Here is a 26,962-nt window from a genome sequence, read left to right on the forward strand (position 1 = left end):
AGGTGGCTGACCTACAGCTCAAGCTCTCTCGTCTGGAGGAGCAGGTAAGCTAGCATCTGAAACTGAGCTGATATTAGCGGATGACTTAAGATGTGAAGTACCTTAAACATGGTGACATTCATCTTTGCGTCAGGAACTTTAATTGTAATTTTTCACATCACAGCAGCATTTCTTTCTCCTCTCCTAGAAGATCCTACTCACTCAGGGCATGTTTAAGTTACACATTTTACTGTTACTGTGTTCCTCCAAGTTCTCCCTGGAAATGCCCAAACTGTATTTTAGCTTTCATGATGAAGCCTCCCTGGCTGCTTCTCAGGCTGCTGTGCTTTTCTTACTAAGGAAGAGCCGCCTCCTAATGAGAGCAGCAGATACCCGGTATGGGTCACTAGCAGCAGGTAAACACGACTTATTTTATAAATATAAATACGGTTTTATTTTTAATAGTTAACCATTTGGGGTCTGTAATATAGCTCAGTGATACAGGTTGCCTAGCATCAGGCATAAGTTCAACTCCTAACCTCACAAAAGAAATGCCTCCCAATGATCTGTTTGAATGTTACCCCAGAAACATTTGTAGTTGCTCTAATGGCTCTGTTACATGGTTAAAGTAAATGCTATGATTGAATTATGATTTTATTGAATTGGACAAATACTCAGTTTAGAATTTGTTAATTCAGCAATAGATTTTTCTTTAGACAAAATGTCTTAAATGTGGTAACAGATTGGATTCCTTCCTAGTATACCATAAATGCAACCATTAAAAAGTAAAAGAAATGTAGATACTGTGGTTTAGGTTATTGTTACACATAAGTTGTATATTAATTACTTTAACATAGGGGTATACAAAAATTCAATGGTGAACGAATGCCAGTCTGGAGAAAGATTTATTTTCTTCTTAGGATGAGATTTAGTGGGTAGAGGATGACTTCTTAATAATGACATTATAATTCTATAATGAAAATTGAGAAACTGCTTTAAAGCTGACTTTTCCATATGGTTTGAATTTATTTTTTCTTTTCCAGTTTGAGAATTGACATAATATGAGATACTTATGCTTAATATGATCACATTATGTCTTAAGTTCTCACTCAGCTAACAGTCTACATTTTTTTAAGTTGAAGGAAAAGGTAACAAATTCCACTGAATTGCAACATCAGTTAGAAAAATCAAAGCAACAGCATCAAGAACAGCAAGCTCTACAGCAAAGCACTACAGCCAAACTCCGAGAAGCTCAGGTAAGTGTATTCTAAGGAAGAGTGGAGCAGAGTCTCTATTCTTTTTTTTTTTTAACTGTTTTTTTTTTTAATTAGGTATTTTCCTCATTTACATTTCCAATGCTATCCAAAAAGTCCCCAATACACTCCCCTCCACGCTCCCCTACCCACCCACTCCCACTTTTTGGCCCTGGCGTTCCACTGTACATATAAAGTTTGCAAGTCCAATGGGCCTCTCTTTCCAGTGATGGCCGACTAGGCCATCTTTTGGTACATGTGCAGCGAGAGTCAAGAGCTCTGGGGTACTGGTTAGTTCATAATGTTGTTCCACCTATAGGGTTGTAGATCCCTTTAGCTCCTTGGGTACTTTCTCTAGCTCCTCCATTGGGGGCCCTGTGATCCATCCAATAGCTGACTGTGAGCCTCCACTTCTGTGCTTGCTAGGCCCCAGAATAGTCTCACAAGAGACAGCTCTATCTGGGTCCTTTCAGCAAACTCTTGCTAGTATATGCAATGGTGTCAGCGTTTGGAGGCTGATTATGGGATGGATCCCTGGATATGGCAGTCTTTAGATGGTCCATCCTTTCGTCTCAGCTCCAAACTTTATCTCTGTAACTCTTTCCATGGGTGTTTTGTTCCCAATTCTAAGAAGGGTCACAGTGTCCACACTTTGGTCTTCCTTCTTCTTGAGTTTCATGCGTTTAACAAATTGTATCTTATATCTTGGGTATCCTAAGTTTTTGGGCTAATATCCACTTATCAGTGAGTACATATTGTGCGAGTTCCTTTGTGATTGTGTTACCTCACTCAGGATGGCTCTCCAGGTCCATACATTTGCCTAGGAATTTCATAAATTCATTCCTTTTAATAGCTGAGTAGTACTCCATTGTGTAAATGTACCACATTTTCTGTATCCATTCCTCTGTTGAGGGGCATCTGGGTTCTTTCCAGCTTCTGGCTATTATAAATAAGGCTGCTATGAACATAGTGGAGCATGTGTCCTTCTTATCGGATGTAACATCTTCTGGATATATGCCCAGGAGAGGTATTGCGGGATCCTCTGGTAGTATTATGTCCAATTTTCTGAGGAACCACCAAACTGATTTCCAGAGTGGTTGTACAAGCTTGCAATCCCACCAACAATGAAGGAGTGTTCCTCTTTCTCCACATCCTCGCCAGCATCTGCTGTCACCTGAACTTTTGATCTTAGCCATTCTAACTGGTGTGAGGTAGAATCTCAGGGTTGTTTTGAGTTGCATTTCCTTGATGATTAAGGATGTTGAACATTTTTTCAGGTGCTTCTCTGCCATTTGGTATTCCTCAGGTGAGAATTCTTTGTTCAGTTCTGAGCCCCATTTTTTAATGGGGTTATTTGATTTTCTGGAGTCCACCTTCTTGAGTTCTTTATATATATTGGATATTAGTCCCCTATCTGATTTAGGATAGGTAAAGATCCTTTCCCAATCTGTTGGTGGTCTTTTTGTCTTATAGACGGTGTCTTTTGCCTTGCAGAAGCTTTGCGACTTTATGAGGTCCCATTTATCGATTCTCGATCTTACTGCATAAGCCTTTGCTGTTCTATTCAGGAATTTTTCCCCTGTACCCATATCTTCGAGGCTTTACCCTACTTTCTCCTCTATCAGTTTCAGTGTCTCTGGTTTTATGTGGAGTTCCTTCATCCACTTAGATTTGACCTTAGTACAAGGAGATAGGAATGGATCAATATGCATTTTTATACATGATAACCACCAGTTGTGCCAGCACCATTTGGTGAAGATGCTGTCTTTTTTCCATTGGATGGTTTTAGCTCCCTTGTCAAAGATCAAGTGACCATAGGTGTGTGGGTTCATCTCAGGGTCTTCAATTCTGTTCCATTGGTCTACTTGTCTGTCACTATATCAGTGCCATGCAGTTTTTATCACAATTGCTCTGTAGTACAGCTTTAGGTCAGGCATGGTGATTCCACCAGAGGTTCTTTTATCCTTGAGAAGAGTTTTTGCTATCCTAGGTTTTTTGTTGTTCCAGATGAATTTGCAGATTGCCCTTTCTAATTCCTTGAAAAATTGAGTTGGAATTTTGATGGGGATTGCATTGAATCTGTAGATTGCTTTTGGCAAGATAGCCAATTTTACAATGTTGATCCTGCCAATCCATGAGCATGGGAGATCTTTCCATCTTCTGAGATCTTCTTTAATTTCTTTCTTCAGAGACTTGAAGTTCTTGTCATACAGATCTTTCACTTCTTTAGTTAGAGTCACACCAAGGCATTTTATATTGTTTGTGACTATTGAGAAGGGTGTTGTTACCTTAATTTCTTTCTCAGCCTGTTTATCCTTTGTGTACAGAAAGGCCATTGACTTGCTTGAGTTAATTTTATATCCAGATACTTCACTGAAGCTGTTTATCAGGCTTAGGAGTTCTCTGGTGGAATTTTTAGGGTCACTTATATATACTATCATATCATCTGCAAAAAGTGATATTTTGACTTCTTCCTTTCCAATTTGTATCCCCTTGATCTCCTTTTGTTGTCTAATTGCTCTGGCTAGGACTTCAAGTACAGTGTTGAATAGGTTGGGAGAGAGTGCACAGCCTTGTCTAGTCCCTGATTTTAGTGGGATTTCTTCCAGCTTCTCACCATTTACTTTGATGTTGGCTACTCGTTTGCTGTAGATTGCTTTTATCATGGTTAGGTATGGGCCTTGAATTTCTGATATTTCCAAGACTTTTATCATGAATGGGTGTTGGATTTTGTCAAAGGCTTTCTCAGCATCTAATGAGATGATCATCTGGTTTTTGTCTTTGAGTTTGTTTATATACTGGATTACGTTAATGGATTTCCGTGTATTGAACCATCCTTGAATCCCTGGGATGAAACCTACTTGGTCAGGATGGATGATTGTTTTGATGTGTTCTTGGATTCGGTTAGCGAGAACTTTATTGAGGATTTTTGCATTGATATTCATAAGGAAAATTGTTCTGAAGTTCTCTATCTTTGTTGGGTCTTTTTATGGTTTAGGTATCAGAGTAATTGTGGCTTCATAGAATGAGTTGGGTAGAGTACCTTCCGTTTCTATTTTGTGGAATAGTTTGTGAAGAACTGGGATTAGATCTTCTTTGAAGGTCTGATAGAACTCTGCACTAAACCCATCTGGTCCTGGGCTTTTTTTGGTTGGGAGACTGTTAATGACTGCTTCTATTTCTTTAGGGGATATGGGACTGTTTAGATCATTAACCTGATCTTGATTCAACTTTGGTACCTGGTATCTGTCTAGAAACTTGTCCATTTCATCCAGGTTCTCCAGTTTTGTTGAGTATAGCCTTTTGTAGAAGGATCTGATGCTGTTTTGGATTTCTTCAGGATCTGTTGTTATGTCTCACTTTTCATTTCTGATTTTGTAAATTAGAATACTTTCCCTATGCCCTTTAGTGAGTCTGGCTAAGGGTTTATCTATCTTGTTGATTATCTCAAAGAACCAGCTCCTCGATTGGTTGATTCTTTGAATAGTTCTTTTTGTTTCCACTTGGTTGATTTCACCCCTGAGTTTGATTATTTCCTGCCGTCTACTCCTCTTGGGTGAATTTGCTTCCTTTTGTTCTAGAGCTTTTAGGTGTGTTGTCAAGCTGCTAATGTGTGCTCTCTCTAGTTTCTTTTTGGAGGCACTCAGAGCTATGAGTTTTCCTCTCAGAAATGCTCTCATTGTGTCCCATAAGTTTGGGTATGTTGTGGCTTCATTTTCATTAAACTCCAAAAAGTCCTTAATTTCTTTCTTTATTCCTTCCTTGACCAAGGTATCATTGAGAAGAGTGTTGTTTAGTTTCCACGTGTGTGTTGGCTTTCTATTATTTATTTTGTTATTGAAGATCAGCCTTAGTCTATGGTGATCTGATAGGATGCATGGGACAATTTCAATATTTTTGTATCTGTTGAGGCTTGTTTTGCGACCAATTATGTGGTCAATTTTGTAGAAGGTACCGTGAGGTGCTGAGAAGAAGGTATATCCTTTTGTTTTAGGATAAAATATTCTGTAGATATGATATGTAGATATCTGTCAGATCTATTTGTTTCATAACCTCTGTTAGTTTCACTTGTCCCTGTTTAGTTTCTGCTTCCATGATCTGTCCATTGGTGAAAGTGGTGTGTTGAATTCTCCCACTATTATTGTGTGAGGCGCAATGTGTGCTTTGAGCTTTACTAAAGTCTCTTTAATGAATGTGGCTGCCCTTGTATTTGGAGCATAGATATTCAGAATTGATAGTTCCTCTTGGAGGATTTTACCTTTGATGAATATGAAGTGCCCTTCCTTGTATTTTTTGATGACTTTGGGTTGGAAGTCTATTTTATTAGATATTAGGTTGGCTACTCCAGCTTGTTTCTTCCTACCATTTGCTTGGAAAATTGTTTTCCAGCCTTTCATTCTGAGGTAGTGTCTATCTTTTTCTCTGAGATGAGTTTCCTGTAAGCAGCAAAATGTTGGATCCTGTTTGTGTAGCCAGTCTGTTAGTCTATGTCTTTTTATTGGGGATTTGAGTCCATTGATATTAAGAGATATTAAGGGAAAGTAATTGTTGCTTCCTTTTATTTTTGTTTTTGGGTTGGCATTCTGTTCTTGTGGCTGTCTTCTTTTAGGTTTGTTGAGGGATTACCTTCTTGCTTTTTCTAGGGCGTGGTTCCCGTCCTTGTATTGGTTTTTTTCTGTTATTATCCTTTGAAGTGCTGGATTCGTGGAAAGATAATGTGTGAATTTGGTTTTGTTGTGGAATACTTTGGTTTCTCCATCTATGGTAATTGAGCGTTTGGTTGGGTATAGTAGCCTGGGCTGGCATTTGTGTTCTCTTAGTTTCTGTATAACATCTGTCCAGGCCCTTCTGGCTTTCATAGTCTCTGGTGCAAAATCTGGTGTAATTCTGATAGGCTTGCCTTTATATGTTACTTGACCTTTTCCCCTTACTGCTTTTAGTATTCTCTCTTTATTTAGTGCATTTGTTGTTCTGATTATTATGTGTCGGGAGGAATTTCTTTTTTTTTTTTTTTTTTTTTTTGGTTTTTCGAGACAGGGTTTCTCTGTGTAGCTCTGGCTGTCCTGGAACTCACTTTGTAGACCAGGCTGGCCTCGAACTCAGAAATCCGCCTGCCTCTGCCTCCCGAGTGCTGGGATTAAAGGCGTGCGCCACCACGCCCGGCTGGGAGGAATTTCTTTTCTGGTCCAGTCTATTTGGAGTTCTGTAGGCTTCTTGTATGTTCATGGGCATCTATCTTTCTTTAGGTTTGGGAAGTTTTCTTCTATAATTTTGTTGAAGATATTTGCCGGTCCTTTGAGTTGATAATCTTCATTCTCATCTGCTGCTATTATCAGTAGGTTTGGTCATCTCATTGTGTCCTGGATTTCCTGGATGTTTTGAGTTAGTATCTTTTTGGATTTTGTATTTCCTTTGACTGTTGTGCCGATGTTCTCTATGGAGTCTTCTGCACCTGAGATTCTCTCTTCCATCTCTTGTATTCTGTTGCTGATGCTCGCATCTATGGTTCCAGATTTCTTCCCTAGGGTTTCTATCTCCAGCGTTGCCTCAATTTGGGTTTTCTTTATTGTGTCTACTTCCCTTTTTAGGTCTTGGATGGTTTTATTCAAGTCCATCACCTGTTTGGTGTGGTTTTCCTGCAGTTCTTTAGGGGATTTTTGTGCTTCCTCTTTAATGTCTTCTACCTGTTTAGCAGTGTTCTCCTGCAATTCTTTAAGGGATTTTTGTGCTTCCTCTTTAATGTCTTCTACCTGTTTAGCAATGTTCTCCTATATTTCTTTAAGTGTGATATTAAAGTCCTTCTTGATGTCCTCTACCATCATCATGAGATATGGTTTTAGATCGGGTCTAGCTTTTCTGGTGTGTTGGGGTGCCCTGGACTGGGCAAAGTGGGAATGCTGGGTTCTGATGATGGTGAGTGGTCTTTGTTCCTGTTAGTAAGATTCTTACGTTTACCTTTCGCCATCTGGTAATCTCTGGAGTTAGTTGTTATAGTTGTCTCTGTTTAGAGATTGTTCTTCTGGTGTTTCTGTTAGCCTCTATCAGCAGACATGGGAGACAGGCTCTCTCCTCTGAGATTCAGTGGTCAGAGCACTCTCTGTAGGCAAGCTCTCCTCTTACAGGGAAAGTGCACAGATATCTGGTGTTTGGACCTCCTCTTCGCTGAAGATGAAGGCCCAAAACAGGACATTTCCCAGAAGCTGTGTTGCTTTGGTGGGTCACAGAAGTTTTCAGCTTGTGTGGTGCACACTCTCACCTGTGCAGACTATGTTTGGTGGAGTCCCAGAACCAAGATGGCTACTGCCAATCTAGAGGCAAAAACCTCCTGGGCTGGGTGGACACCTGTCCTCTGGTTAGGAAGGTGGCCGGATGTCTGGGGCCCCAAAAGGGCGCTGCCTCAGAGACTCTGTGACTCCCGCCTATCCCAGAAGCTGTTAGCTTCTGTGGGGCATACTCTCACCTGTGCAGACTAAGTTCCTAAGTTCGGCAGAGTCCCAGAACCAAGATAGCTCCCACTGATCCTGAGGCAAAGGGCTCCCTGGCTGGGCAGAGACCTGTCCTCTGGCCGGGAGGGTGGCCGGATCACCTGAAGTGTTAAGCTCCCGTGGCGGGTGTCGTGGGTAGCTGGCTGGTGTCAGCCGACTCTGCGCCCTAGCTACCCCAGTGCTGGTGGGACCGGAAGGGCTCTATTCTTTTGTAGTGATAGAACTACATAAGGCAAAATACTTGATGATGAGTTCTTTTGATATTAAGTGATAGTTAGAACATACTCTTTATTTCTATAAGTAAAAATTAAAGTACTTTAAAATCATTGTAAACATTTGCTTTATATGCAATTCATAAAGCATTCAGGTATATTACATTTATTAGATAACATTATTTATTATATTGCCTAATTTGATCTAAAGATGGGAAATGGGTCAGCTGGTAAAGTGTTGTCTGTGCAAGCATGCAGCAGCTCCTGAAGCTTGAATTTATACCCTGCTACCCAAGTGAACAGCCATATGTGGTAGCATGCAGTTTACATGTGGTTCCAGGGCTGAAGAGGTGGAGGGCTCTGGCCTAGCTAATCACTGCTCAGGAGAGACTTTGTCTCAAGGAGAAAGTGGTGAAGCCATGGAGGAAGACAGCCAGTGTTGATTTCTGGGCTCCACATGCATGTGCACACACATGTACATATACACTCATGCACACACAATTTTGTAGTTCTACAGTGTAATGTAGCATGTGCTGATCATACCTTTTACTTCTTAGCATTCATTACATGAACACTGGAACTATAGGTAAAGAAAATATAATTGATTGGATTAAATTAGTACAGATTCTATTATTACATGGCTCAGAAGGTTAAAGAAGTTTAGTTTTGTTTTGTGAGAGAGGATACAGGCTTGAAATGAATTTGCCTTTCATATTTGTTTATTCCTTCTTTCTTTCATTTATTGGATATTACTGAGTGCTGGATGTCAGACACTGCTCAGTACTGAACATAGAGAGGCACAGTGCCTGCCCTCTCGGGAAGCAATCTAGTGGTGTGTGTATATAGGGATAATTGTGGTGTCTGTGGGGACAGTGAGGCATTTCTGCAGTAAGTAATCTTTCCTTTTTGAGTTTGATGAATGAATGACACAAGAGTCAGACAAAGAGAGAGACAGAATCCTGGATTCATGTACCCCTTCTGTGTCTAATCAGTGAACAGTATCGCCTCTGTCTATTCTCAGCCAGGGAACTGATTCTGTGTCTATCTATGGCTGTGCATAAAACATACAAAGTGCCTGCTGCCGTGGATGCTTGCTGATGGCGCAAACAGTGCCCATGGTAAATAAGCAGGATGCACAGCTATCTGAGTGTCGTAGTCACGTCCAGAAGGAGGACTAGGGTGGGAGGCATGCGCAGTGCTGTGTGAGGCTTACTGTGCTAGCTAGGGTTGCTTGGCGTCTTAGTTTGGAATTCTAGTGCTGCAACAAAACTTCATGACCAGAAAACAAGTTGGGGAGGAAAGGGAAGGATGGCTAAGGATTTTTGCCTGGGCACCAGATGAAATTGCTAGAATAAAAGCACAGATCTCCATAGAGTGTCTGATTTCCACTCGTCAGTAAACATACAGAATCATCATCTCAGTGGGTTTTGTTGGCATGACGTCCTCACTCCAACATTCTCAGTAACTACTTGAAGCTTCAGCATTCTTCCCAGCTCCGAATCCCTGCCTGGCTGATCCTGACCTATTATTACCTACAGTTACATCCTGATATGTGAGTTTTTTTCTTAAGTGATCTACCTTGCTTTCTATTCTTTTTCCTATTGCACTGTGTCTGCCTGTGCCCATATTTGCCTCCTCTGTCTGAATGTGACCCTTGACACTTCCTTCTGTCTTTCGAGCTTCAGTGGATAAGCCCACATATACTCCCCACTGTGGAGGTACCATAGTGTCTTTATCATCTGATTCCTTTAGTCACTTCTCTTCCAACATTTTTTAATAAGTGTCATGAACAAGAAACCTATTCCTACATATGTCTTTATTTCTCAAAAATTCTTCCTAAACCAAATTTCCCTCTAGTTTCTACCCACTTTTCATATAATTCACATTTAAGTTGTAAAAATAGTTTATATTTCTTTTCCTAGCTCAAGAAACCTAAGATACTTGTTAGATTTGCAACATGGAGGTCTTGGGCCTTGGTAAGAACAATTTGGCAGAGATGAACACCTGATAGGATTTCAAGGGGATGGGGGTTAAGCTAGATTGTATAACTGTAGGTTACCCTGGGATTTTACTGTTAAGAGTAGGAAAGAAATGAAAATGAAAACTTTGGAGAGGTCAACAGCTAAGAGGGTTTTCTTTCCTGGTGTCTCAGAGTTAACTCTATAGGTGGAGACACAGCTGGAAATAAACCCACTGAGATGATGATTCTGTGTGGTTACTGGCGAGTGGAACTCAGACACTCTATGGAAATCTGTGCAGTGTTCAGAAGTATGGGAGGAAAGGAACAGATCGAAGTACTGATCTGGAGTTGGTATTTTGTGGGGTGGTTGTCTGGGATATTTTGAAGTGACAGGAAATGAACTACAAGAATAGTTTGAGGTTTAGAAAGAGCTAGGCTAGGCTAACATGAATCAGCTGGAAGGAGACTGAAGTGATAGGCATTGAAGATGAGGCCATGCAATCAGCAGATAGGAAGTTGTGGTCACTGAGTAAGACAGTCATACTTTTTAAGTTTTCATGATTTCAGACTATTGCAAAATCCTTGTGTGATTGCAGTATAGAATGAGTTCTGGTGAGGAATTAAGGTAATATGAATGTTGAGAGTGCACTGTTAATTCTGTCTGTGTTTTATATTTTGTGGGAAGTTTGCAGAAATTGAGAATAAGACAAGGACTAAATCATGAAGTCTTACTTCTTGAGTGACTTCAGGGATTTACAGGTAGCAATCAACTGTCAAGGGTAGCAGGTTGCAGACAGCCCTGGGGCTAATCATACATGATGTTAATTCCATCCTCCTGGGAGGGGCTGTGAACAAGGAAGGAGTTAGCACTCAGGTGATTTCCTATAAACCTGCTTCCCACCTTAGTTTATAAATAAAGGCTAGAGCCAGTGATTGGGTGGAGAGAGAGGGGAAGGTGGAGCTGAAGGTTTTGGGAGAAAAGGAAAGAAAGTGGGGATGACAGAGGAGGAGGAAGAAGGAAAGTGGAGCAGAAGCAGCTGGCCAGGAGAAAGCACAAGTTCTAAGGGGTCTCTTATATGGGGAAAATAGTAGTGAAGTGGTAGATCTGCCCAATCTAGGTGCACAGCATGTGTTCAGATTAATCGAGTTGTGTTTTCGTTGCTTAGGCTTATTTGGGTTGGAGATTTACCAAAACAGTAGTATAAGAATACCACACTTCCAAACCAGCACAGGCTTATCTACGAGGAGGATGGCAGTGACAAAAGCAGGGGTAGACGGCCTTCTCTGCTTGCCTACAGGACTAGCCTGATGGCTGGTTAGAGAGGGAGATGGGTAAACAGGATCCGCGAAGGGAAAACCTGGTTTCAATGGAGAATGAAAACAGTGACTTCTGCAGAAAGCTTTGCCCTGGGGAACTTGGATTCCAGAAGAGTAGTCAAAGGTGGTGGGAGGAGTTCTTGGTGGCCGGAGCAAAGGCTGAGAGCAAGTAGGTGGTATCATTCTTCATGACTGAAGCTTAGAGAAATGAGAAGCCCACTTGACAGTGATCAACTTTTAAATCATTCAAGATACTGGTGCCTACTTGCCACTAACACTGCATGGCCTACCTGTAAAGCTGGGGCTGTATTCTGGGTAGAAAGTAGATGTTGCAGATGTCATCTATTGCAGGATATTGAGGAAGAAGAGGGCTTTGCTGATTTAGAGGAGTCCTACTGGGCCTAGAAGTAAGCTTGCATTAAGTATATACGTGTGAGAGTACAGTGATGTGGGGGTGGGCCGGGGGAGGGCCAGTGTAAGGCAGGGTCTCGTGTAGCCCTGGCTGTCCTGGTACTCACTCTGTAGACCTGGCTGGAACTCAGAGAGCTACCTGCTTCTATGTCCTAAGTGCTAGGATCAAAGGTGTGTGCCACTGTGTGCCACTACACCCAGCTGCACTGGTTGTTTTCATTCAGTGTTTATTTCAGAGCATCAGTGTCATGTGTCTTGGATATATACTAATGAAGAAGAAAGACAATGTATTCATATTCTGTGCCTTATGTTGTAGTGGGAGGTAGAAGGAAGTAACTAAACATGAGAGAGATAACTAAGCTCCTGTGCTGAGCTAAGTGCAGTGCAGTAGAGAAGCCAGCATATAGACTGTTGCAAAAGGCTACAGGTGGAAATGCATGGGCAGGACAGCTCGACCTAGAAGGTGACACTTGAGCAAACATTTGGAGAGGAGAGAGGGAATCATTTGGGTGTTAGGAAACATTTAAGGCAGTGGTCACTAGTCCAAAGGCCCGGAGGTAGGAGTGAGCCAGGGTTGTCACTGAGTGAGTCCCATGTGTCTGAAAAGGGCCAGCAGTGTAGGGAATAAGATCAGAGTCTCAGGAAAAGGTGGTGTAAACGGTTTTGCTAAATTTATGCTTATAAATAATATAGACTTATATTATTAAATACGTGGTTTTAATTAATTTGCTACAAGAAAATGTAATTGTTTTAAGATGTAGGACTATGAACAATTAAATTTACTATTAGTCATTTTGTGTTTAAGGAATAACTTTTTAAGTTTTCCATTCTTAAAATAGTAATTTTAACTCTTTTAGAATGATTTGGAACAAGTGTTACGTCAGATTGGAGATAAGGACCAAAAGATCCAGAACCTTGAAGCGTTGCTCCAGAAGGGTAAAGAAAGTGTTTGCCTACTGGAAAAGGAAAGGGAAGATCTGTATGCAAAAATCCAGGCTGGTGAAGGAGAGACCGCTGTTCTTAACCAGTTGCAAGAGAAAAATCATGCACTGCAGTTGCAGGTACGCCTGGGAGCAGGGACGTTCTAACTCTACCCTGGTCTCCGGGAGCCATGGCAACTGCTTGTCAAGGAAATTGATGATCCTGACCTTTCTTACTTGTTTTAAAACGTTATTTTTTATATCATATATTTATCATCAAGGTAGGTCACTATGTATTGAAGGCCTGTACAATGCTTTGATAAAAGATGTGTGTAGTTCATGTCCTAGGATGTTTAAAAAAAGAAATGAGTGACAAATTAATAACTTAAATGTTAGAATCAAATGTTTGCTATTACTGAGTATTGTATAATATTTAAAACTCAATGGTTATTTATATTTTGATAACATATTTGTCTTTGGATAATATAAAGCTTCCTAATAGTTTTAATAAATTGTTACTCCAAGATATATAAAGAGTTTAATAGAAATATACAAAAATCTTAACTGAAGCGGGGTGCAGTGGTACACATATTTAGTCTTAGCACTTGGGAGGCAGAGGCAGAGGCAGGCAGATCTTTGTGAGTGAAAGACTAGGCTGGTCTACATATCAAGTTTCATGCCAGTTAGGGCTATCTAGTGATATGTTATTAAAAATAGGTAAATAAATAACTGAAAATACTTTATATCTGATGTTTTGGAAAAATTAAGTAATAGTAGGTCTTACGACTGTGCTAATTGGGGAGTTAGAGTGTAACATGAATTCCTGCCACATGTCCTGTTTAGTTGTTTTCTTAGTTTCCATTTTGTTTTAAGACTGAGATCTCACAAGCAAACTCAGCTGATGAGGCCTCATCAGACAAGTACTTTACAATACCTCCTAGTGATTATGGGTGTGAAGGACAAACCATAGTAATGTGACTAGAAGTGGGCATGAACTATATATTCTATATGGGTAGAACACCCATATAGAACTGCTAAAGATAAAACGGGTAAAATACTTGAGTAGAAACTAACACTGGAAAAAGGTATCAATGAACAGAAAAGCAGAACAGTTGGAAGCATTCAGAATGAAGCAGAGAAGAGAGAACCACGTCTCCATGGGGCAGCATCTCATAGGCTGGCTGAGTGTAGTGAGGAGGATGACTCATTAAAATGCATCTGTAGATTTAAAAAAAAAAACAAAAAACCTTCCAAGTACATGAAAAGAAATATCAGATGAATTAGGTTCCATTTAAAATTTTAAAATGTATGCTTTTGAAAATACAACATTACAAAGGTAAAGTCAACCTAAAAACAGTATAATTTGTCTGAGAACTTAGAGATACCAACAGTGGCAAGGAGCCCTTTGTTATCAGGTCAGTGGGGAGCTGGGGGGCGAGGATGACTACAGGGCCCATGTGAAATAGCTTTGTGTAGGGGAAACATTCTTTACTGAGTGTGCGCCTTATCAAATCTCAGATTTGATACTTAAGTTAGGTGAGTTTTATTGCATATAAACTCTAGTTAAATAGAGATTATCTAAAAATAATAATATCTAGCTGAATTTGATGTTCCTAGGATTTGGGCTTATTATACTGGCTTGTTATGAAAGGTTTGAACATTTTTACTTGAAAAACCTTGCAATTACCTGTTATAGGGCAATTCAGAATTCTGAGGGTACTTTGGTGTGAGTGTCTTCATTTTTGTTGTGATTTGCAAACTTTGTAATTAGACTCTTGCATGTGTACTAGCTAACTCAACTGACAGAGAAGCTGAAGAATCAGTCGGAAAGCCATAAACAAGCCGAGGAGAACTTGCATGACCAGGTACAGGAACAGAAGGCACATCTTCGAGCTGCACAAGACCGTGTTCTTTCTCTGGAAACCAGTGTCAGTGAACTAAGCAGTCAGTTAAATGAAAGCAAGGAGAAGGTCTCGCAGCTTGACATACAGGTAATATGCTGTGCCATGAGTTTGTATGTATAAAACATCGTTTTAAACCATACATGGTACGCGTTCTTTGCATACATTTGAGTGGAAAATGACAATACAAATTAAATTATGTAGTTTCTTGAGGTTTTCTGTGTCCACAGATATTTTTGTTCTTTCTCCCTATGGACAGGTGATTTCTGTAATGTAACTTTTGATTCCTACTTTCAAGGTACTGCCTGGTAGGATTGTCAGCGCAGTGTGAAGGTAAGTTAGCACATGCAGTGTCTGCGAGTACGCCAGGAGCCTGTTGTTCGAGCTTACTGTGGAAGGGTTTTAATGCCTAAGTCCAACAGTGTAGGCTGCAGGAGTAGCCAGTTCTCTCTCTACTCTTCATGAATGTAAAGGGCCTGGAGGTGGGTCTTCCTCCCATCCCCCTCTGGACCCTTCTGAGATGATGGTGTAGCTAGTACTCAGCTCCCTTAAGTCTTCACGGATTACATGATTTTGGAAAATATGCCAATATATACTGAAGCATTTCATGATTTTTAGTTTATTGGATAAATGAACTGCTATATGTAAATGAAGCTGATTGCACAAAAACGAGTTCTTTGTCAGTGAGTCGATTACTTCTGTTATTTTAAGTATAGCTTTCTTTAGTTTTTAATTTGAACTCAGTATAGAGACATACCTTATCCAACATTATTTCTGCAGACTAAGTATTGAGATATTATTTGAAGTTTTTTTCTGCTTAAAATTACCCTTAACATGGATAGTTTACATCTTTTGTATTCACTTAGCTAAATGAGTATTATTTTAACTCTGCTAAAAACATTTTAATTTCAGATATATTTATATCTTGTCTACTTTTTGCTTTTCTTATTAAAGGTGACTTGTGCTAAAATTATTTCAGTACTTATTACTTTTAATAAAGAGAGTATAACTCTTAACTCCTTTGATTCTCGTTCAAAGTAGAAAGCCTGATGTTTTCAATCTGTAATTTCTCGACTTTTAATGATCATCAAAGGAAAACTCTTTACATGAGAAGTTATCTGGAAAAAGTAAATTTTAAATGTACTTTTAGTTTTATTGTTTGGACTCCATACTGAAAACCTTGATCTTTGGAGCCACCACTTTCAATGGCGTAGTTCAGTTGATTGTGATACTGGTAGACGTTAGATGTGTCCTTTTGAAAAATACTTCAGAAAAAAATATACAAGTTATTTGTCTTTTAAAGATAGGATCTAAGCATGTAGCATAGACTAGACTAGAGCGCATAATGCTTTAGCCTTTGCCTCTACCATGCGTGGATCCCAGCCTAGTCTCCCTACTCCTGGAACCCTTTCCTTCACAAGGGGCAGAGCACTGTGGGTTGGTGCCACAGCAACAGCTTCCTGCTGTTAGGTGACCATCACTAGGAGTTGTCTCCCTTACCCACTTCTGTTTAGGAGATTTCACATATGTACTTTTCAGTGTCTCAATTATTACTTTCTACTAATGAACCTAATTTTTAATACTTTTGTGATAAAATCAATATGTCTTAAAAAGGAAAGTCAACAATTAAATATAGAATTAAAAATTTGCAAACTTTGTTACAGATTAAAGCCAAAACTGAATTATTACTATCAGCAGAAGCAGCAAAAGCTGCTCAGAGAGCTGATCTTCAGAATCACTTGGACACAGCTCAAAATGCGTTACAGGATAAACAACAGGTAGGAAGACTGGTGATGTTTTGGTTGGTGTACACATATTAATATTTTCCTTCATACACATGAAATCATACGTAAGTAACTATTATACTTGCATGTTACTTACATCTGGAAAAATGTTTGCATGTGATCAGAGTTGGAAATGATAATGTGAAAATATTTATAAGAGCAACCACATAAAGGTATGCTCTTTATCTGTCTAAATATTACGAACAAAATTCTTGAGCAAACATCAAAAAAGATGAAACAATAAACAATTTCTAGCATTTGTTTGATGAGGATTTGTTAATATCCTACTAAGGAAATTCAGGCTGACCATTACTTACCCAAAAGATCTGACATCGAAAATATCCCCAATACAAAACTTTTTGAGCAACAATGATGGATTTAGAGCACATGAAATCTTAAGTTTCTGATTAAGGGTTATTAACCTGTGAATTCTATATTCCAAAACCTGGAGTTTCAGATTTTCTGCTCTGGAGCATTTCATATGTAACAAAGACTCCATTTATATACAAATATAAAACTGTGCTAGAAACCATTCAGGTTCCTAAGAATCAGTTACAAATTGTTACAATATTGAGATACATTTGTCACTATAGAGGGAAACTCAGTGTGTATGTGTTTTTGTGTGTGTATGTGTTTGAGAGGGGGTTGTTTAAGGGGATATATGTATGTATATGTGTGTGTGTGTATATATATATACATATATATACATTATATATATGCATGTGTATATGTTTTAAGAATTGGGTGGGAAATGAGGGGCAAGAGTCTTGAAGGATGATCAAGAAAAGTATTTAAGGAAATGCTATAATGAAACTATTTCTTTGCTAATTAAAAATAAAATAATTTTAAAAATTTAGAATTTCCCATATTTTATAGTGTTTTATGCTAAGGGAATAATAACTATAAATAGTGCATTTTTGTCTCTGGTACTAAATACAGAAAGTATAATAGTGATCTAGGAATTTAAAATAGATTAGTAATAAGTTGAATAGCTAAAAAAAATGAGTTATACCAAAAAGATGGGAATTTATGCAGCTGCATATAATCATCTAGAGAACTACTTGAAAGTTTTATGGTAAATTGTTGTGATAAAATAAAGAAACTTAAAATAGTATGCAAGTAGGATCTTATTTTTATATTATTTACATAATTAATTATTTATTTACTGTAATGCTGGAGATCGAATCCAGGGCCACACACATTCTAGGAATGCTAGCTCCTGCAGAGCTACCGCCTCAGCCTGTTAATATCAGTACATAAAACAAGTAGAAGAGAAATTAATATACAGAGAAGACTAGCAGGAAAGTTATCAAAACATTGACACTGAAATCCCATGGGTGGCAGATGTACTAGTAATTTTTATTATATTCTTTCTATGAAACTGGATATTCTAGTGACTTAAGCAAGTGTTACAGATGTAACAACTACAATATTTTTGGAATATAATTTCTAGATAGTGCTTTGAAAATTGAAAACATTCAGCTACAGTATAATAGTTACTTCTATTAACTTGCTTAATGATCTGCCATATGTTTTAGCCTTTAGATAATACTTCTAGAAAATTATTGAAACTCTGTTAACTGGCTGTGGAAGTAGCTCAGTGGCATGGTTTTACCTAGCATATATAAGGGCCTGGGTTAGCCAACTAACCTTCTTACAGAGGACCTGGGTTCAATTCCCAGTGCCCACATAGCATCTCACAACTGTCTGTTGACAGTTTCAGTGGATTGATGCCCTCTTCTGACCTACACTGGCATACAGGCACAGAACTCATATGCATAAAATAATAAAGCTAAAATATTTTAAGTTAGCTGTTACACAAATTAGCTTGGTATCTAACAGTATGTACAACTCAGTCTTTGTTAGTAGATAAAGAAAATGGCTGATAAGTCACTGAATGTATCTGAAGGCTTATCCAGATATTTTCTTATATAAAACTATAATTTTCAGTTTTACTTTTACTGACTATTGGATTGGTACAGATTTTCTTCCAATGTGTGTTTCTGCAGGAGTTGAATAAGGTCAGTGTGCAGCTGGATCAGCTCTCTGCAAAGTTTCAGGAGAAGCAGCAGCATTGCACTCAGCTGGAAAGCCACCTTAAGGATCACAAGGAGAAGCACCTCTCTTTAGAACAAAAAGTTGAAGACTTAGAAGGCCACATTAAGGTTTGTGTAAAGCCAGTCTGATTTGTCGTATTTTCCACTCAGCAGCTTTGGAGTCTGATGACCTTTACAGATTCAAAGACTGTTAAGTAAAAGAGAAAGACAAAATGGTAAAAAAATGTAAAAATTACTTTATCAATTAATTTATTTCCATCTTTATTTTCAATTCCTTCATTAATGGGTGGCTTTTATAAATAAAAATTAACATAGCGCTTGTTTATTGTAAAGGGAAATCGTATCCCAGGAGACACCAAACAGTATAAGTCTTGTTATAGAATGTCTTCTCCCCTTTGATTTTTCCATTTCCCTACATATTATTCTAATCTAATATTTCTTCTATGGTGTGGTGTTTATTCTTTTTAAAGCTTTCCATATCCTTTGGAATTTGCCTCTAATTTAGTAATGCATCTTTAACTATCATAAGCTCAGCCTTACTTTAAGATAATTTTAAGTGTGGTGCTGGTTTACTAAAAGATGAAATAATTGGACAGATCAGGGAAACTTTAATTTGGTTCTGGAAATGCTAACAGTTAAACAACAAGAACAACAAAAACCCTTAGGTTTCTTTTACTTCCATGATCAGTTGATGCAAGCTGTATGATTATAGAATTATGAGATGAGTGTTCTATATGGGCATCTATACCAGTATAATATGAAAGAATGGCCTTTACAATTCTATTTTTGGGTTGTTCTTTTAAAATGCCAACAGCAGTAGTAATGACAGATTAGGTATGGTTCAAAAGAATAGGTGATAATATGTTACAGAAAACAGAGTAAACAGAGATAAGTCTTACCTGGGCACCTTTCTGAAATAGTTGTAATCAGAGCAAGAATCTCTGGGGTGCTGTTGCACAGTACTAGATTATAGATAACACCTTATTCTATACATTTCAAAAAGGTAGGAAAATAATTCTTTGAAAGTTTTTAGCACAGAGCAAAGGTAAATGAAATATGTCTAACTTGATTTAAGCATAACACTATTAGGTAGCCCACTGGCATGTATAATGTCTATGTTTTGGGGGGTTCATTTTAAAAATATTTAAATGAGGTCTGGGGAAATTGCTCAGTCAGTAAAGCCCTGCCGTGTAGGCAGGAGGACCCCAGCTTGGATACTTGGTACCCACATAAGGTATCAGGCATGATGGAAAGGGTCTGTGGTGTTTGTGCTGGGCATGCAGAGAAAGGAAGATCCCTGGAACTTCACGTTTGGCCAGCCTAGCTGGATCTCCAAGTGGGCTTCAGTGACAGGCCCTATCTTAGAAAAAAAAAATGGAGAGATTGAGAAAGACACTCAATTTTGTTATTTGTCCTCCACCTGTAGACACTCCCCAAAGGCACACACATGAGAACACACACACACACACACACACTGATGAAATGAAAGCACATTGCTTCTATCTAAAACTATATATAGTATCTTGATTTTATAAATTAGAAAAATCAGACATATAATATGTATGAGATGTACAGTATAAACAGCAGTGATATAATCTAACAAAGACACTTAATAAGCAAAGTCAGGAATTTTAAGTGTTGTATATTTAAGATCGGTAGGTATAAGTTTGAGGACTACATGGCAAATCCATTCAATTTTATGTTAAATATCTTGTAATTTTTGTGATTGTTAACTGCATATACATAGATAATATATCTTAAGTGGACATGGGAATAACCTGTTACTTAGTTTTGTTTTTCTAACTTAAATTGACAAACATTTGCATTTTTAATATTTATGTTTAAATTGATTCTCTTTTAATTAATTTTAAAAATAACCACTGATTTATGTAAAAAGCCTATTCTAGATTATCTGACAGACCCTAATTAGAACCATTTTCTCATTCAGTGGTGGTTTCAGAATGGATTTCTATAAATGCATTATAGCTATTTTGTATATTGTCAATAACAATTTGTATGCAGACCAAATGTTATAATAATCATTAGGCATTGTCAAAATTCAAATGAATGCTGTATGTCACCCACAGAAACTAGAAGCTGATGCTCTTGAAGTTAAAGCCAGCAAGGAGCAGGCTTTGCAGAGTCTACAGCAGCAGAGGCAGCTGAGCACAGACCTGGAGTTGAGAAATGCAGAGCTGAGTCGAGAGCTCCAGGAGCAGAAGGAAGTGTAAGCTGGCCTCCCACTGTACATCCCTAAGGTGTTAGCTGTTCACACCATCTTTAGAGAGTCACCAAATGCGGTTTTGTTTCAGTGTGTGTGTGTGTGTGTGTGTGTGTGTGTGCGCGCACCCTCGCACACAGTGCTGGTTGTATACACTGCCAATGTTAATGTCAATGAAAATAAAGCCTTATGACTTGGTTAAGGTCAACTTCATTTCCATTGCTCACTTACTTCTGTGGAGTTGGAATCCCTCTTCAGCAGTGACATGGTGCCAGTTTCTCCTGAGCATTCACTTTGATTGAAATAGTTAATATAAAAATTTTAAATACTGCAATGTGTATATGTATCACCTAAGAACAGCCAAGTTTCTACTTTGAGGTACTGTACTAGGCACAGAATGGATTTTTTCTCATTAGGAATGATTTTTTTCAACTTTGCTTTGATGTTATTGAGTACTTAATTTACTGTCTCTGGCTGTGATGAAACACTAAGAGAAATCTCGGGAGGGAAAGGTTTACCACGCCTTACAGATTAGAGTCCATCATCAAAGGAAGGCAGGACTAGAGGTCAAGGCAGGAACCTGGAGGCTGGAAGTGAAGCAGAGGCCACGGAAGAGTGCTGCTTACTGGCTTGCTCCCCAGTGGCTTGCTTAGCCTGTTTTCTCATGCAATTCTGGACTGTCTGCCCAGGACTAGCACTGCTCGCAGTAGTGGAGTAAAGTGATCCCCTTAAAAATATCTTACTACATTATGTTAAGTGTTTTGATGTTCAAATTTATCAACATAAAATATGTTTTATATTTCTAAGATAAGAAAGAGAGTCCCATTTATGCACAGCAAATAACACATTGATTCAGTATTTTAGGGGGCCTGGAAAACTTGCTGGTTGTTGTAGACCCTCTAGGATTTGTTACCTGAATTTCTCTGATGAGTAAATGGTGGTGATCCAGACTTGATGTCAATAACTTGGCCCTTCCTGAGGAAACCACGAGCATCTAATGAGATGTCTTAAGGCAATTTTCAGTGTTTTTAAACTTATTTTACTTTTTCCTCTGAACCATATTAAAAATTCAAGACTCAGTAATCACTTATAAATAATTTTGGTTGATAAATTTTATATTACACTAATTTTTAAAATTATTTTTTAATCCAGAGTATCTTGTACAAAATTGGATCTACAGAATAAATCTGAAGTCCTTGAAAATATCAAACAAACCCTCACCAAGAAAGAAGAAGAAAAGGTTGTCTTGAAACAAGAATTTGAAAAGTTAAGTCAAGATTCAAAGACACAGCACAAGGAGCTGACGGACAGGATGCAAGCTGCGGTCACAGAGCTGACAGCAGTGAAGGCACAGAAGGACGCACTCCTGGCCGAGCTTTCTACAACAAAAGAAAAACTGTCAAAAGTTTCTGATTCTTTAAAAAACTCCAAAAGTGAATTTGAGAAAGAAAATCAGAGAGGAAAAGCTGCTATGTTAGATTTGGTTAGTTGTTTACATTTCTTTTCTCATGTAGAAGCCATTATCTCATTTAAACGCCTGTGTGCAGGGGTTGGTTTAGTTCCTTCTGTTTTTCTTTTAAACTGATAAATCCCGTGTAAGTCATTACAGATGTTTTCAGTGTGATGTTTCTTTATTAGGAAAAAGCTTGTAAAGAATTAAAGCATCAGCTTCAAGTCCAGGCAGAAAGTGCCCTGAAGGAGCAGGATGAACTGAAAAAGTCACTAGAGAAAGAGAAAGAGGTACAGTGTTGTTTTACTATAAATATGTAAAATACAATGAGCTTTTGTAGTTTCTAATTTTTCTCACCTCGATACAGAAATCAAGAGAACATGGGGCCGGAGAGATGGCTTAGCAGTTAAGAGCACCGACTGCTCTTCCAAAGGCCCTGAGTTGAAATCCCAGCAACCACATGGTGGCTCACAACCATCTGTAATGAGATCTGACACCCTCTTCTGGAGTGTCTGAAAAAGAGCTACAGTGTACTTACATATAATAAATAAATAAATCTTAAAAAAAAAAAGAACATTTATTTCTATAAAGTAAAATGGTTCATGTGTTTATTTTTAAATTGTTATTTGTGTTCTGGTTAACACTAACAATCATTTAAAATATAAGGGCCAAATAAAGAAAAATATATTTAAGAAAAAGAGAAAATTGAATCAGCTAACTGTAAGAGTTTTGATTAGATAGGGTTAAAGAACATTATAATTGAAAAAAATAATAGTATCTTAAACATGACTTATTTCATGTATTTGCCCGAGTTTTCTTTTTATTTATGTGGTAAAACATTGACCAAAAACAGATTGGGAAGGAAATGATTTATCTGGCTTACGTACCCCAATCACAGCCCATCACTGAGGGAAGCCAAGGTGGGAACTGGAGCAGAGTCAGTGGAGAAGTGCTCTTCTCTGGTTTAGCCCAGAGTTTGCTCACTTTGTTTCTGACATACCCAGGACCGCCTGGCCAGGGTGACTGCACCCACAGAGGGCAGGGCCCACCCACAGCAGTCAGCAGTCAAGACAGTGCCTCACAGACTTGCCCACAGGCCAGTCCGGAGGGAGTTCCTCAATTGAAGCTCTTCTTCCCAGATAAAACTCCAGCTTAGGTCAAACTGACAAAAACTAACACCACATAAACAATGACAGTATTAGTGACCAGGAGATATTCCTGACCTGCTTCACAGTAACCAAATAGTTCATGTCACTAATTGCCTACGGAATAAGTCAAACTTAGAAGGTGGCCAAAAGTACAGTAATATCTCTGAAAAGTACTGTGTGTCTTATAGCAGATGCTCAGAAAATGTCTTTTAAATGAATAAATGAGTCAAACAAGTTTCAATTTCTTTCAGACTTCTCAGCAGTTGAAGATAGAACTCAATTCAGTCAAGGGAGAAGTCTCACAGGCTCAAAATACATTAAAGCAGAAGGAGAAAGACGAACAACAGCTTCAGGGGACCATAAATCAGCTAAAGCAATCAGCTGAACAAAAGAAAAAACAAATTGAAGCGCTTCAAGGAGAGGCTAAAAATGCTGTTTCACAAAAGGTATTGATAAAAACAGTCTGCTCCTTATAGAAAGAAATATGTGGGCATTCATATAATATTAAAATGAGAGTTGCATTATAGATAACTTGTACATATTTAAAATTATGTTAAATATAAAGCCTATATTTGATACATGGTTTAAGACTGAATGTTCATTGGAATTATCAACTATTTTATTATTTACATTTTTGATAATCATTTGTCTAATGCATAGAAGCGATGTTTGCTGTTGGGGCAGTTACTTATGTCACATTTCTGCTGTCTTAGAAGAGTTTAAGGACGTGCACAGTAAATCATTCTTACTGTGGGAAAACGGTGACAAAACCATGAAGTGGGATGTATTTAAAAATGCAGCAAGGTCGGATTTCCTATAGTATATTTGACATTGTATATTAAATCAGAATGCTTTTCCTTCCAAGAATGAAGGGACAATTTATTGATAATATGCTGGTTTTCATTCTTAAACATGTTCTCATCTTGTCCAGAATGAGTTAACCGAATAGGCTGGTTTTAGTATAAAACATTTGAACAAAATAAGATCTTTCTCATTGTTCATTCCTTTTTTTTAATTAGGTATTTTCTTCATTTACATTTCAAGTCCCCCACAAGCTCCCCCTCACCCCCCTACCCACCCACTCCCACTTCTTGGCCCTGGTGTTCCCCTGTATTGGGGCATATAAAGTTTGCAAGACCAATGGGCCTCTCTTTCCACTGATGGCCGACTAGGCCATCTTCTGATACATATGCAGCTAGAGACATGAGCTCTGGGGGGTACTAGTTAGTTCATATTGTTGTTCCACCTATAGGGTTGCAGATCCCTTCAGCTCCTTGGGTACTTTCTCTAGCTCCTCCATTGGGGGGCTGTGATCCATTCATAGCTGACTGTGAGCATCCTCATTGTTCGTTCTTATAGATGGTCTTTAGAGAAGAAGGTGCAATCCTTCAGTCTACAGATTAACCTAAACAGTCGTGTCATTAGGAGTCAGCTGCCAGAAACTAGAGTAAAAAGAATAAAAATCAGAAACAGCACACATGAAGCTTTGTCTTTACCAGGTGTTTGTTATGCTACATCCCATACAAATAACTTTCTAAAAACATAGGCCATGGAGAAGCATTAGTCTTTTTGTGCTTTCATATGTAATCAGAAATTGGAATATAATTGTTATGGTGTAATTTCCGTACATTTTTGCTACGTCCTTTTTACTTTTCAGCAAGTGCAGTTATGTATATAGTGCTCTTGACCATGCTTAGATCCCTTGCTCTCTTCCTCCCGACCAGCACCACGCCCCACCACTTCTGTTTAAGCTCTTATACTACTTAACCTTTTTTCCTTTTTTTATTTTTTGAGATAATTACAGCATCTATTCCCCCTCATTTCCTCCCCCAAGCCCTCCCATATATACCTTTTTTCTCTTTTTTCATTTGCTCATTTTTCATTATATACATCTATATATGTAGCAACACTAATGAAAGAAGACATCATGTCTCTTTTTTAAAAATGACTTCTGAGTTTAATTAGGTTCCTGGCATAAACATGAATGTGGAATTACTGGAGTGGAGCAACTCACCAGTAGCTATTTAATTAACACACTACATATATATTCATAGGATGGATGTAGGGATAATTCTATACGTTTTCTGTACGTTTTTTTCCTTTTATTGGAAGTAGCTTTTTTCTCACATAATATACCCTGATTATTGTTTCCCTGCCCTCTACTCTTCCCAGCTCCTTCCCATCTCCCTCCCCTCCAGATCCACCCCCTTTCTGTCTCTCATTAGAAAGCAAACTGGCTTCTAAGGATAATAATCAAATATAAGATTAAAAACTTGTATACAATTTTTAGTGATGAAATTAGAAATATTAGCATTTCTGTTTCCTTTAAGCATTTCTTCATGTTGAGAGCTCTAAAGTCCGTCTTTATGTTCTAGTTCTTTGTAAAAGATACAGTACATTACCATAACTCACAGTCCTTGGGGCTCGATCCTCCTAGTATGTCCTCCTTGGCATTGTTCTCTATTCTCTTGTGTTTGTCCCAGTGACTCTGTCCTCCTGAGCCTGTCACAACTGTTAGGAGAGGTAGAATATTTATTTTTAAAAAGCCAAGCATATTTTCCCATTACATAGACATATTTTAAATGTCTTATTTTTTCTTAAGATTTATTTACTTGTTTTATGTATATGAGTACACTGTGGCTGTCTTTAGACACACCAGAAGAGGGCATCAGATCGTATTATAGATGGTTTTGAGCCACTATATATGGTTGCTGGGAATTGAACTCAGAACCTTTGGAAGAGCAGTCAGTGCTCTTAACCACTGAGCCATCTTTCCAGCACCAATATGTCTTAATTTTATATCTCTCCCACATATTCTTGAAGTTGATTTTAGAGTACTTTGAACTTATGTGAGACTTTTATTTTCTGTCCTGATATTAATAAAGATGACTTATAGAAGTTCCCAGAGTTACTCTTGCATTTTCAAAAGTAGAAACTACATATTCACGTCAGCACAGTAGTGGCTTCTTAATTTCTTTTATGTAGAAGTTTCTCTTAGTTCAGTTCCAGCATCGTTTATTCCTGGCTCCCGAGAGCACAAGCCCCTAGTACTGCCTCGGAGAACGTCTCTCTTTCCTTTTGATTGCATTTGCATTTTAAATAGTATGGACTTTTTGGTTTGGTAATTCTCTGACTTTATAAATTTAAAATATGTTGCTCTGTATTAAAATATAATTTTAGGCCATAAATGCAGTGTAGTGGGTTTCTCAGATGTCTTAGTTGTATAAGTTTCGTCTTATATTTGACTGACTTCTTATTTGCATTCTCCTTTAAATAACTACTGATGTTTTAGACAGTGCTGGAGAATAAGCTGCAGCAGCAGTCATCACAGGCAGCCCAGGAGCTTGCAGTGGAGAAAGGAAAACTGTCAGCGCTGCAGAGCAACTACGAGAAGTGCCAGGCGGACCTGAAACAGCTGCAGTCCGACCTCTATGGCAAAGAGTCTGAACTTCTAGCCACGAGGCAAGACCTTAAGGTATTGTAAACTGTGGTATGGGATAAAGCTCAGGAAATAATTCCCTTGCCTAATGAGCAAGGGAAGTTAATATCTGTGAAGTATTATATTCTTCTATTAAATTACTCCTTTAATGTTCCTTTTTAAAAATTAGATTGTTTTATGACAAAAATCATGAGATGAGATATAAATATATACACACATATGTATATATACACATACACACATTAAAAACTCAGTTTGAAATGAGTTACAGTGAAATAATGTGGGTGAATCTTATGGTATTAGCTTTTCTAAGGCCTTTGAAGCCTTCATTTGCGAGTACCTTTGGAGAGTGGCTGGTTATAAGCCAACTCTGGGAAAGCAAGTGCATTACTATGGTCAAGCTCTTAGTGCTATATTTTTGTCAG

The 26,962-nt window shown here is 38.3% G+C and overlaps 1 protein-coding gene across 3 annotated transcripts in view; it reads left to right on the forward strand.

The window, feature by feature from the left end:
- Window positions 1-26,962, forward strand: part of Eea1 (early endosome antigen 1) — a 120,618-nt gene that overhangs the window by 82,279 nt on the left and 11,377 nt on the right. For all 3 annotated transcript variants that reach the window (XM_021174057.3, XM_029482447.2, XM_085843114.1), the window contains 11 exons: window positions 1-44; window positions 1,116-1,235; window positions 12,475-12,678; window positions 14,328-14,528; window positions 16,103-16,216; window positions 18,232-18,387; window positions 20,367-20,506; window positions 21,653-21,983; window positions 22,139-22,240; window positions 23,350-23,544; window positions 26,391-26,573. The exon at window positions 1-44 is cut by the window's left edge and continues 106 nt beyond it. In XM_021174057.3, the coding sequence (XP_021029716.1) occupies window positions 1-44; window positions 1,116-1,235; window positions 12,475-12,678; window positions 14,328-14,528; window positions 16,103-16,216; window positions 18,232-18,387; window positions 20,367-20,506; window positions 21,653-21,983; window positions 22,139-22,240; window positions 23,350-23,544; window positions 26,391-26,573 (1,790 nt within the window). The remainder of the gene's footprint in view (window positions 45-1,115; window positions 1,236-12,474; window positions 12,679-14,327; window positions 14,529-16,102; window positions 16,217-18,231; window positions 18,388-20,366; window positions 20,507-21,652; window positions 21,984-22,138; window positions 22,241-23,349; window positions 23,545-26,390; window positions 26,574-26,962) is intronic.

Source organism: Mus caroli, unplaced genomic scaffold (genome assembly GCF_978045245.1).
Source record: "Mus caroli unplaced genomic scaffold, Mus_caroli_1 scaffold_9, whole genome shotgun sequence".
NCBI classification, from domain to species: domain Eukaryota; kingdom Metazoa; phylum Chordata; class Mammalia; order Rodentia; family Muridae; genus Mus; species Mus caroli.